Source organism: Pipra filicauda, unplaced genomic scaffold, assembly GCF_003945595.2.
Source record: "Pipra filicauda isolate LSUMZ 115617 unplaced genomic scaffold, ASM394559v2 scaffold253_size2546935_pilon, whole genome shotgun sequence".
NCBI classification, from domain to species: Eukaryota; Metazoa; Chordata; class Aves; order Passeriformes; family Pipridae; genus Pipra; species Pipra filicauda.
Window position 1 is genome coordinate 699046 of NW_024104369.1, and position 13112 is coordinate 712157.

Below are 13112 nucleotides of genomic sequence, written 5' to 3' on the forward strand. Positions count from 1 at the left end.
ATAAGCCTGATTTTTCAAAAGATATTTTAAATATCTATTTGTAATATAGGAGATCTCGATTCTATACTAACTTATTAATCACAACTTTTATTGTTCTTTATTTTTCATTGGGTCCTCAGTTCAAGTTGTGACTGAGTTAAACAAATTAAAACATTTATTTTATTGCCGGCAGAATTGCTGTGGAGCTATGAAGCATTCACTCCATTGCTTGTTACTATCCTCTTTTCCTGTATTCCCTCTCCAGCTTGTTCTTTTAGTAGTTAGTATGTGTATTCATTTTTCAATAGATGGCACCCTGCATTGTACATTACAGCAAGTGAAACAGCTGGTGTGTGGTTATAAATTGATAGGAGAATGGGCAGCTTAAAAAGTACAGAACAGTGGTTGAATAGCAATAAGCCTTTGATCATTGGTATTTCTGCAAAATAAGGAAATTAATTTGGAGCTATCATTTAAAATGTGAATGATCTACTTTGTGGAGAAAAATGTACTAATGCTAACACTCAGAGAAAAAGAAAGCTAATGGTGAACTGTTTCAGTATTTGTAAGTCATATCTACAATAGCACTGCATTGATTAAAATGTTACATCTTATCTACAAGCTTGTTTGAAAGAAGCCAATATTACTTGAGAATCCATTAAATGTACATCTGTGTATATCAGTATTTAAAGATCCATCACCTTTATTCAGCAGCATTCAAAATAGGTTTTTAAATATTTTTCCCAGTGAATTGGACTCAGCTCTAGAGATTTTTTCTGACTGTTAATTGTGCTAATGAGTTGATTCACAAATAATATATATGTAGATTAAAACACTCATGTTTTTTTAGAAGTTAGTTGTATTCGTGCCTTTCCGTTGTGTTAACCTTAGCAAATTTATGTAAAAACTTGTTCTTAGTATTTTTACCACCTTTCTAAGGGTAGTTATCCTGCATACAGCTTCTATCATCCCTTCCAGTGGTGAAGCTCCAATAGGAAGGAATAACATAGCTCTTTTTCCCTAGCGTAGATAAAACTTTCAAGTATTTACTACATATGTTAACTTATAAAATGGAAAACCCCATAAATGCAGTAGATTTGGCAACAGTAAGTTCTTGGAACTGCTCTCAGTTGGTGTAATAAATTTAGCTCTTTCCTTCTATGTGGATACTAAATCTAAAACTCAGTACTGTTTTCTTTAGATGTAATTTAAAAAAAAAAACGTGACTGAAAAGAGCAGCAGATTAAAATAAACATGGATATTAGTGAACCTAGGATTTTACAGACTACATTTAACTGAGACTTTCATATAGATGCACGTGTTTATCTGTATTTATCTGCAGTTTGAGGGGGTTGTTTCCACCAAAAATATTTCTAAGTATGTTCATGATTTTAAAAGCAAATCAACAGTCTATTAATCTTAATCTGAATATTGATGTTTTTGAAATGGAACACCTGCTTAAATAGTTCTCCTATTCTGAAAACAATATTAAGTACATGCTTAGCACTCAAAGAAATGGAAGTTAAGTACCTGCATCTGTGGATTGCTGGATGAGTACCTCCCCTTGTTGTGCTTCCAAGATGAGATATAGTATTTTTACAATATTAGTTTATCTCTTTTTCAAATTATGCTTTACATCATAAGGTATCAGAAAAAAGTAATTCTAAACACATTTATGTGGTGTGTTTAAGTGTGTTAACTTATGTTTAAGTGTGTCAGTGTCTAGATAGATTTAATATGCAATTTACACCAGCAATATACAATGAGTAGACTCTTCGAGCTGAAAAGAAGTGGTGTGATTGCACTTAATTACTAATTAGTCAATTTAATTATATGGATTGCTGACCATAATGAAAGACAGTAAATCTGCTATTGCTATGTGATAAGCTAAACACTGTTTAAATACCAAATAGGCAGGAAATTGACTCCCAAGAAGTTTAGGGTTGTTTAAAAAGAAGGTTTAACCGCAGTGAAAGCCAGGTTAGTTGTACAGTGGGTTACCATGGCAGGAATAAACAATAGATTCTAACTATTTGACATGATGAAATTGGAAGAGCTGAAAATTAAAAATCTTGGGTAAGTATCAGTAGCAAGAAATTTAAAACTTCTAAAGAAACTACTTTCTAAAGTATTCTTGCTTGCCTTTCCATGTGCTAGTGAAGCAAGAGGGAAGAAAACTGAGCCAAAAAAAACCCTGTAGGGTGCTCTTCTCTTCTAGATTCCATCCCCACATAGAGCTCATACCAGCTTGCTGCCATTCTGTCTACTTTGCAGTCACAGCAGTATGCATTTGGTTTTCAATTTACTCAAAACCTGATTGCCCTGGCCATATAACAGAACTATTTATTTGATCTTGTGTTGCTAATATTAAAGTAATGAAACTGAATTTTTAACTTTACTTTGAAAACTGATAGAAGACTTTTTGGTTCCTAGTTGGTATGATTCTAAATAGTGCACACGTAGTCTCCAGACTTAAGTGCCTTGAATTCCAATGTCGGATAAACAGAGTTAGCTTTAAGCTAACTAGCTCAGGGACCAAGAGCAATGCAGCTGCTGAACCCAATACAGCATAGTTCACAGAATTGCCTGAATGCATGGGTGTGTATTCAGATGGTCCCAGCAAGTTTGATGCTGTCATGGCCAAAGCAATCCCAAACCAGATTATTTGAGACACATTTACAGTAAAAGACAGTCAGAGCAAATAAGTACCTTAAGCCACATGATATTGCTCTAATAATTTTTTAAGTAAACTGAAAGCTAGTTACGTCCCAATAAGAATGGAGATATTAACTCTGTACAAGAAACAGTTTATTCTAAGGTAAAAAATGTATTTTCTTATTTCTGTTGAATGGCTATTGGGTATTATGACTTCTAGAGTAAAATACTGAAATGCAGAGTTAAAGAAATGCTTTAATATGTATCAAACTGGTATTACAGACTATTGCTTATAGCAGTATTTATTATTAATAGATACCGAGGTATTTTAGGTATTTGCAAGGACAGTGTGTTTACAGAACTTAAAAAACCTAAGTTCTGCCTTGTTTTTTTTAAATGAGAACTCTCTAGTTAACGTCTCTGGTGAGGCAGGTGTAAAGGATACCCAGTTTAAAGAGACAGGTTGTTTTTTTTATATAAATATAAGCTACAGCATAATGTAAACCACATTGTAAACTACAGCAATAATAATTTTCTGTTTCTTTTAGATCATTTGGCAGCCTCAAGACAATGATTTGCTGGCACAAGCATATGCAGACTCTGAACTGAATCAGTGTAGAATATGTGAATTCTGTCGAGAAGTTTTCCCACCATCTCCAACATCTAAGGAAGATTTTCTTCGTCATCTGAATTCCCACTTTAAAGTACAGTCTTAATGTATGAGAATTCAATGGTTCACTGGTTTTGCATACTTTTTTTTTTATTCAATAGATACGCTAAGAATTTAAGAATTAAGACTTCTTGTAACAAGAACTCATGACTGAAATTGTTTGTCAGATAAGCACATTTTTAGTTGTCTTTTGACAAGGTAAAATGAAACTAAGTCACTCAGTACTGTAATTCACATTATTGCTTGTTACACCTCACTATTAACTTCAAGAGTGATGTCAAACACTTTTTTTTCCCACTTAATCTTTGCCTGATAGGCCCAAAGTCATGATTATATTTATGAGTGTAGACTTGCAGGATTAATGCCTTAATATGACTGGCAAAATTGATGTAATGCTAGGATTTTTTTCACAGTATCCAACGATGTGATTATATTCTCCTTGAAGTAAACAGGAAGAGAAGCAGGCTCTCATTTTTCATTTCTATTATAAAATTTCCAAATTTAACTTAAACTAGCAAACTTCTTAATTCAGATTCTTATAAAATTATCACGGTAACCTAATGCCAGGTATGCCAAAATTAGAATAGGCTTGTTCACTGGTAACCTAAATGAATGGTTGACTTTCCCAGAACAACTGTTTACTAGAGAGAGTAATCAAAAACAGCACATAAATGATCCTTTTGCCAAAATGTAACAGTAATGATTTTATGGATATCTGTTACATGTTATTAAAAAAAATACTTGTTTGTGTACCTTTCTAGCATTAATAGTTACTAAAAATGCTTTCAGGAAAAAGATTATATTAGTATGAAGGATAGGAAAGGTTAAACTTTCCCTAAAATTAATAGTACCAAAGATTATCTGCCTTTTCTTCTGGTCTGCTACAAAGAATCGCTCAAGTCTGATACAGACTAGAAAGCAAAGGCAAAAACCTAATCACCCAAATCTCAGTGACTTCATTTTTAACCTGAATATGCTTAGCAGCTTTCTCAATGCAATTAAAATTTGTGTTTAGTTGAAACATTGCAGTCTGATAAAGTTTGCACATTTTCTGGATTTCTTGATATCAAATTAAAAAGAAGGGGGAGTACCAAGTATTTTAAATTAAAGGGTGCTTGCTTTTTGCATTTGAACTGAATATAGGGTTTAGTCCTGATATTTGATAATTAGCATTAGGATTTTCCTAGCAGCAAAGCACAACATTTTCTCTTTTTAAAGATTCGTTCGCAGGTGACAAATTTCTGGAAGAATTAACACCTGCATAATTTTTAGAAATGGATTTTTCTGCAATTATTTTCTCTATTTTAAACATGTCATGTTTGTGATGGGCTGTCAACAGAGTGTGCTGTAATAAACAGTGCATGTCTGCTACATGACCTGGAGAAAGAGTTTGTTACTGTTCAGAGCTGTACACCCCCGCCGGTCGCCAGCGGTGAAGAGGCGATGTTCGGGCCTGGACTCGCCGTGCGGCGTGTGAAATTCCTCCCCAGAGAGCACGGCTGGGGGTGGTTCCCGGGAGAGGCAGAAGTTCCAGGCTTGGGAGGAGAGAAGGGGATTCGCACGTCTCCATCCAGCCCGACACACAACACTGACTCGTCCTCTCAACCGTGAAATTCGAGCTCAGAAGCTCACGTTATTAAGAGATGAACAAACTGCGAATCACCTTTGAAGAAAATAAAGTCATCTATTTTTCTCCCCCGCCCTCCAAGCGTGGATGCGTTTTCCCCAAGAGCCCTTGTGCTGGCAGAGCAGGGAGCCCTGCGCCGAGCCCGAGTCCTCGCGTGGGGCCACGGCTTTTGTTGCTGGAGGCAGCCTGGGGTCCCCTGCAGCCCGGGACAGAGCGGAGAGGGCGGGAGGAAGTGGGGGGAACACGGTTGACCAAAGTCTCGACAACCAGCAGAACTCAATCCATCTCCCGCTGTGAGAGCTCCTGCCTAGTGCGGCGTCTTAGGAAGCTGTTTAATCCTGCGTGCGTAAAACTGTTGCTGCCTGAGGGCATCCAGATAGGCTCACCGATCAGACCACTGCGAGGGGCACCAGCCTAGTTTTTAAATAAATAAATAAATAAATCTCACGCTAAGCAGTTGTGAGCGACTCGAAGTGGGAGGCAAGTGCCGTCCCTGAGTGGGCCCCATTTATACAGCTTTCCTGGAGGAGGCTGTTGCTGCCAGCACGGACATCTGCTTTATTACGTTCACCAGAGGAGGCTCAGTATTCCTCCCCTCCGCTCCCTCTTCCACACAAGAGGAGGTTGAATCCAAAGGGGAAGTAGAATTTCATTAAAAATATTAAATATGGTGGAAGGAGCTTGAGGAAAGGAAGAGCAGGAAACTCGTGCCAAGGTGTACTACCGAATGCCTCCTCTCTCGGGACCAGCGGAGCCCCTGTCGGGGCAGCCCCGGGGCTGGAGCAGTTTCAGGGCTCCCGTACGAGTTGACTTGTCACCCCGCCCCGCGCTGACGGTGCGCGACGCGTGAACCCCCCCTGCTTACAGCCAGCGTTCGCGCGAGCGCTGGCGAGGAAAAACCGCTCCCGTTTCCTATCGGGAAGTCTCTGAGGGATGCTGCGGCAGTACGGCTGCCTCAGCCTGCTGCGAGGGCTCAGTGCCGGCGGCCGGGTAGAACACATGTAGCTCCTCTGTCTCTCCGGCTAACTCGACAGCTGCTCGTAGCTGCAGTAATTAGACTGTCAGTGCTTGTTAGAGGAGAGGAAAACGCTCCTATGACAGATTCCACGAGTCCTCTGTTTTGTAAGATCTCGCAGAAATCACCAGAGCATTAATTGAGATCTCTCATTTTTCTAGAATCAAAAGAGAAGTAGTTCCCTCTGCCATCTCGCACTCCAATCAGATCTCTCTTCCAACTCCCATGAAACAGTGAATTCACTCTAAGAGGCTCAAGAAGTTACCTTCTTTCCCTGCCTAACCGGGAGGAAGAGGGAACTTCCTGGCCTGTGAACCTACTTCTAAAATCTCTTCTTCCTCATATGGCTGTATTTAACCAGATAACAGAAATGCAGTCTTTTCTCCAGCCTGAGTGGAGGAGTCGCTCAACACACGGTCTTTCCCCATCCGAGATAATATTAATTCAGAGGATGCTCAGGAGAGGCCGTTCCCCCTTACGAACAAAAGCACTGGAGGATCAAGCCGAGATGCTTCTCTCCCCACCCATGGTTCACTCAGCAGATGAGACTCAGAGGAGGCGATTTCTTTCCCTCCCTACCGTACATTCCCCTTTCCCCCGCAATCATACAAGGTTAACTCAACAGAGGAGTCTCAATCCAAATGGCAACTGGGATTGCATTTAAAAAAAAAAAAAAAAAAAAAAAAAAAAAAAAAAAAGGAAGGGGGAGAAAAAATCAGAAATAGGGAAAGAAAAGAGAAAAAGCAGCAGGCTGATTACGAGGTGTCAAAACTGCCAGGAGCAAGAAGGTGATAGCAATCAGGGGTGAGAAGAGTGCGCCATTCGTGCGGGGCAGCTAATTATCCGTCTCATTTGAGAAGAGCAGCATTCGAGGCAGCAGCGTTCGCCTGCTGAACGGTGACAGATTGGCGCGGAGGAGAGGGGAGGTGTTAAAACAATGGAGCCGGGCTTGCGAGCGCTGCTGCATGCTAATCAGCCCGGCCTCCTTCCTTCCTTCCCTCCGCCTGCCTGCCTGCCGCGATCCCTCCTTCTCGCTGGCCGCGTGGCAAGCCCTACGCGATCCGGCCCCTCCGCAGCAGGCGGCACCGCACCCGGCATGGGTGGTAACCCAGAGAGAGTTCCAGCGGGACCGCTCAGCGGGGCTGGCGGCACCCGGGGGACCTGGCAGGCTGCTGGGTATCAGTGGCAGATTTCCGACCTCGCCCTCGGCGCCCAGGCTGCCAGGAGCCCGTCAGTTTGAGTCCCCGCAACGGGCAGATGCGAGGAGCATTTTGTACAAGTCTTGCGGGTTCTTCGGGCTGCCCTCCTGGCGCCCTGATCCCCGCCAGAGGACAGACGATAGCCGGCAGCGCAGCAGGTTGCCCGGTAAGAGACAATCTATTGCCGCACCCCAGACCAGGCTCACAAAGGTGAGGGAATTGCAGAGCTGTGCCAGTTACTGATGAAGTCCAGGGGCTCCGTTGCCGTCTTAGCTCTGCACAGGCACTTGAGTCCGAAATGCTAAACACGTAGTAAGCAAGTGGTACGGCCTCTCTTCCGCCACTGCCTTTTGCCTCTTGGATTGCTTGGCCTTGCAAGCCCGAATGCCTTCACGTACACAGCGTGCACCTTGTGAGGAGGTACAAAAAGGGCTAGCCTTCCCTCAGACCAGGAAAAATCATTCCTTTTCACAAACAGTGCAACAAGGTCTGCAGAGACAGTGGAAATGCTTTGTGTGGGATCATTTTGGCCCTAGTTTTCCCAGAAAGTCTATGCTTTGCAGGACTCACAGGGCAAACCCTAGGGCTGGAGCATTAGCAGCCCAGCTACAGCGAGTGTTCCACTCTACCAGGAAGAAGCAGAGGAATGAGCGTTGGAATGTTTACTCTCCAATATTTCTCAGTTTCCATTCCATCCTGCCCTGAAAGATTTTTGATTACTATACACTTCAAAATAGTATTTATTACAGATTTACATAATCTGTATGTTTTATGTTAAGGCAATAACACATTGATGCTGTACTACTGAAAGGAGTTAATCTAAACTATGTAGTGTCTGCTATAACAGAGTTCCAACTGAAACATATCCTTGTTTCCTGGCACTGACAAGTAACACATATCCAGAAGGACATTGCCCAGCACATTAGGTAAGGTGCCAGGTGAAGCCATTGCTCAGCTCTTGAACCTTCACTGGGTTGTGGATCAGCACTGGGCCAAATTAAATTATATGCATCTGTGTGTAACCCCACATTTAATTTAACAAATGTTATTTCAAATAGCATGTGCCTGGTTTATAGCAGGATTCACAGGGATGAGCAAACTGAAAGGAAATAAACTGATTGAGGCCTGAGGTAGGCAGCATGATAACTCAGGTTGAATGTTATTTAAAATAGATTTGAGTGCATGTACGGCTAGGCGGTAGTAATAGCATTTAAATTTTGTTATTCTAAGTCTGTCGTTGAGTGTACTTGATGAGATTGTCCATGAGCATACAGATGGTAAGATTTTCATGCTTCTGTGGCATACTGACATCTCAGGCTGTAAAAATAAATTCCCAGATCGCTGCAATACCTAAGAAATGGAAAAATGTAGTCCACCTTAATGCTTGAAATTTGAGTGCTTTATGTTTAAAGAGATTTTATATACTAGATACACAAGTTGGTGCATATCAGGAAGACTGATTTAATGGATTTACAGTATAAAGCAAAATTCGAGGAAAAACTCTGTGCCCTTTTTTATGTGCTTCTGAATTTAGAGATATGGGGAATGGAGATAAAAACTTGCATTTGCTGTTATCTGTATTTTTTTTTAACTGTACATAAGGATGAAAGGAGGAAGTGAGTTTTCATTAGGTCATGTTCACTTTTTATTAAAAGATTCTTGGATTATTTCTTGTTTTCACATAATTTTCCAAACTGACCACAAAATATTATATCTATTTTGATGATTTATGCTGCACTGCAAAGGTATTTGCATCAAAGATGAGTGCCGAGATATCTTCTCGCATATAATAACTTTTCTTCCTGCCCAAGAAGCCCTAGTGCGGACTGATCTGTGCATCAGCCTGTTCAGCCTGGAAACCAACACTGATATTACTCATAAATAGCTGGGGTAGGTAGATCACCTCTATTGGTTACTGCCCGGCCACAGAAAAGGTGCTGTGCTTATAGAGGTCTCTGAGCTGACCAAATTAAAGATTTTAAATAGACACATATAGCAAGGTGATATGGTGAAAACAAGCTAAAAGAAAAACGTTTTGCAGAGACAAGTATATAGTTTAGAAAGGTTTAAAATATTCAATTGGTGAAAAAATAACTACTTGTAAAAACGTGTGTATTTTCATTATGCTTAATTTGCCATTCAAAACAAGTTTTTCTTAATAAGCTCTATTGTTTCTATCTGTTTTGTGAAATGTAATACGTGTGAGACAGAAAGCAGACTCGGAATGTGAATGAGTCTTGTTTTCTCTTTCTCTCTTTCTTTCGTTTTTAAAATACAACTTTATTCATATTCACAGGGATCTTTAAGTTGAGAAAAGGATTAATGGAAGGGGCATGACATTCGTGAGGTTACGAGTTGAAAAGATGAAACATGAAATCTTATCTGTTAGTCTTTTCCTATATCTTATTTCTGTGCAATATAAGTGTCCATAAGCAAAACACTCTAGAGTTAGTAGTTATGTTTTCACTTTCAGCAGTGACATAAGCTTTGTTAGGTTTTCGCTGTTTGTACAGTTCATTAAAATACTTTAATAAATGGCTCGTTGTTTTAAAAAATCACCCTACTATCGCCCGAGTAAAAACATCTATATCCTCCCAATTCTGCAGTGTCAAAAGTACAGTCTCTCAGGGCAAAAGGTTACGGAGCCTTCATAAAGGTTTCCCATCTGTCATCAAGCGCGACATCAAGCCCTCTAGGTGCTGTGAAAATGATTTTCTCCGGAATTCTCCAGCCCAAAGATGCCATCCTCTTAATTACGAGCACTTCAGATAAGGAACGCCACTGAATTCCCTGGAGATTCACAGAAGATATGCAAAAATAATCTCTTCTCTTGCTTGCCTGCCAGTGCTTCTGTACCTGCCCACGAGCTAGTCGGCTCATTTGCTAGGTAATGACGGATGAAACAAGGCAGCCCGTACAGCTGCACTGCCGCCCCTCCTGACATTGCTGACATGCAGTCATTCAAAGTTTCCTCTTTATTATTGACCACTAGCAAAAGAGTGACAAATAACGGTTGGGGTTTGATGTTTTGGGGGTTTTTTTCTGTTTGGGGAGGGGGGTGATTTGTTGGGGTTTTTGTTTGCTTGTTTGTTTTAATAGATCAACTGCCCTTCTCGCCATCACAAGCCTCCTGTGCACGGGTTACTCCACGCACACGGGATAATGGAACGAAACAAGTCCTTGAGATTGCGGACTGTGAGACTGTTAGAACATCTGCTTATAACAGTTGCCCTGAAAAAACACAGCAACTGCTCCCGGGGTCAGTGCTCATGCAAAAGTGTATACGGACAGACGGGGTGTGGAGTCGAGCCATTGTGTGACAAGCCCGTGCCTGCACAGCAGAAACTGAGCCTCTGGTCGGGTGACAATCCAATCTACAAATGTCCATTAGCACTTTTTCCAGCGGTGACAACCAGGTGAAAGGCCATCCGACCTACCAATTTATCAACAGTCGAGTGCTGGAGGTTTCTATGGGGTTAAAGGGATTACAGTAATTGTAGGAGGAGGTACAGAATGCGAAGTGAGCAGGAAAAAAAATCACTGTAGACTTATGCAAGTTCTCTGCCAGCACGGAACCGGCCCAGTGGAACCAGCTGGTTGGAGTGATACTGTTCAGAGCTCGCATAGACCTGGTGATGGATACCTCTGAAAAGGCTTTGATAGTGTTGTAAATCCGTGCAGTGTAGACTACATTTTTAATATGTGGAAACATGTACATAACTCTGGACATAAGGGTGGGGGCGTAGTAAAAGCCACGTCCAAGCTCAATAGGATCACTGGAGAGAAACCTCGGGCTCCATGCCATCAGAGATGTGAAAGCCCACGGAGGCTCAGCAGCCAAAATCACATACACTGATTTTTTAATAGAGTTCTCATCCATGTGTCCATTTAACTGCAGTTAATACAGATCAAATAAGCTTGTTACTTATAGATTCCCAGTTGCCTCAAGTGATACAAGACACTAGCAACAGGAATATCCCTAATTAGAACAGATTCATCTGATTTCTTTATTCAGGGAGTTTAGTGTCCCTAAGTATTCAAAGAATGATAGAAGTCTTCCAGCATAAAGCCACCAGGTTTAGCCCCCTTCTGCCCAGGGAAGAGGAACAGCAGGTTTACTTCCACCATTCTTATATATGACTTCTGAAATCGCCTTGACCACACTACACCCTGAATTTCTCCAAAGTTTTTATTCCATATAATTTTGTGTACACACACATGCATTTCAGGCAAGAAAATTTGCAAAGAATACATAGCTGGAAAGTAATATGAAATGTTATATCAGTTCATTATGAAATATCTTCCTACACCTTAGCAAGGTATTAAGAGTTGTCATTTTAAAATTTACTTTGTGTAGTGATAACTTAGCATTATATGTCATGATTGCAAGAGTAACTCTTTGAAGATATGTAGTAACCTGTGAATGCCTCTTCTAAGAGAAGAAAATGCTGTAGGCTTTACAAATTCTTATAAAGTTAGTTTAGTTTTACTTTTTAAATTATTACTACTTAGTTGTGTGCTTGCTCCTTCTTTCATGTAGAATAGCGGAGATGCCAAGAAATGCCCGCTGACACTACAAACACAGAAAGAAAAGGCAGTCCCTTCAGTGTTTTTTTGACCTTGCCATCCGGTGGAAAATGGATGCAAGACCTAGAAAGTGATGCAATTCTCAGACTTGTCAGATCTCTTAGGGGATTCAAGGGAATCATATGGCCACCAAATCCAGCTTCACTTTGATTTAGCCAGTCTATCACAGAGATCACCAGAAAAAGGTATCATCAGAATGGCAGAAGAGCAATTACCTAGCCATTTCCGTGAGGGTAGCAAGATTATATGGATTATAAGACTCTCACAGCATTTCAGAAGGTCTGTATTTCCCACTGGGCCTAAGTGACTTTTCCATTAAAGAGTGAAGAAAATGGTTATCATACGAAAACGCTGGTGAAGAAAATGTTACTATGTAACAGGCTGGTTGTGTCTTCTGCTAAAGACTTTGTAAGAAATAACAGAGTGGACTTGCTAGCTGGCTGTCCTCAAAACCAGTACCTTTGTTTTTGTTACATTTCTGAGACGAAGATAAGAGGGCATTAGCTTTCTTTTAAACAAAATGTTCGTGGAGTGCCTGGGTGTGTTTGTGGTGGGAGGGAAAGTTTCTTTCTTTAAAAATAAAACTGTTCCTTGGATTTTTTTTAACGAAGACTAAGGGGACACGTCCCCTTTTTTGTATTCAGAAGAAATGGCAGAAAGTTCAAATCTTCTCGTTTTCTCTTCACAAAAGAAACACCTTATTAAGATCACATGTGTGATGCCCTGAAAAAATGAGCAACACCTTCCAGGTCCAAGCATACACACACACGAAAAAACCCCATTCAAAATATATTTTAAGAAACAGACTAATCTCAACCTTTACATTTGCAGTTGCAAAGCTGCAGTAAAATACCGTTAAACTGCGTTCTTAAAGTTTTATTCGGTGGCATTTCCTTAGGTTAACTGTTCACAGTGATGAGATGCTGTGAGCAATAATGCAACTCCCATGGGGACCCATGCCTGAGAGCGCTGGTGAGTAGTTGAACTGCCATGTCTGCTATATCAGAGGCTGGGATGTACACTGGACTGACTTTACCATCTTATTTAAATGTGATGGTTTTCTCATTTGTTGCATTGTTTGTATTAATACGAATATCTTGTTATGTTTGTTTTGTCTCCTGGGAGCCAATAAAGCTGTGAAGTTTTTCTTTACACCAAATGCAGCTCTACGGGCGATCAATCAATGGGTAGTTTTTGGATAATCTGCGAGAGTGAGAAATCTAATAAAGCAAGCAACTAAAAAAGGAAAACAAAGTCTATTTTCTGTTAGGTTAGCTACGTCAGGAGTCAGGCTTTCCACCATGCCTTTTTAAGATATTTAAGCAGCTACATTTAACTATCAGGGCAGCATCTCGCTAAATTAACTTTCTGACATATAAG

General features: G+C 40.7%; 2 protein-coding genes across 4 annotated transcripts in view; both read left to right on the forward strand.

Annotated features, from left to right (window-relative positions):
• TANK (TRAF family member associated NFKB activator) overlaps positions 1-4675 on the forward strand; it is a 28170-nt gene extending 23495 nt beyond the window's left edge. For all 3 annotated transcript variants that reach the window (XM_027734169.2, XM_027734172.2, XM_039382096.1), the window contains one exon: positions 3183-4675. In XM_027734169.2, the coding sequence (XP_027589970.1) occupies positions 3183-3350 (168 nt within the window). In that variant the 3' untranslated portion in view covers positions 3351-4675. The remainder of the gene's footprint in view (positions 1-3182) is intronic.
• Positions 4676-6753: 2078 nt separating this feature from the next.
• Positions 6754-10465, forward strand: LOC120323413. The gene is made up of 3 exons (XM_039382095.1): positions 6754-7311; positions 9752-9841; positions 10245-10465. Exons 1-3 carry the CDS (start codon positions 6912-6914, stop codon positions 10463-10465), a joined length of 711 nt encoding a protein of 236 aa, XP_039238029.1. The 5' UTR covers positions 6754-6911.
• The last annotated feature ends 2647 nt before the right edge of the window (positions 10466-13112 follow it).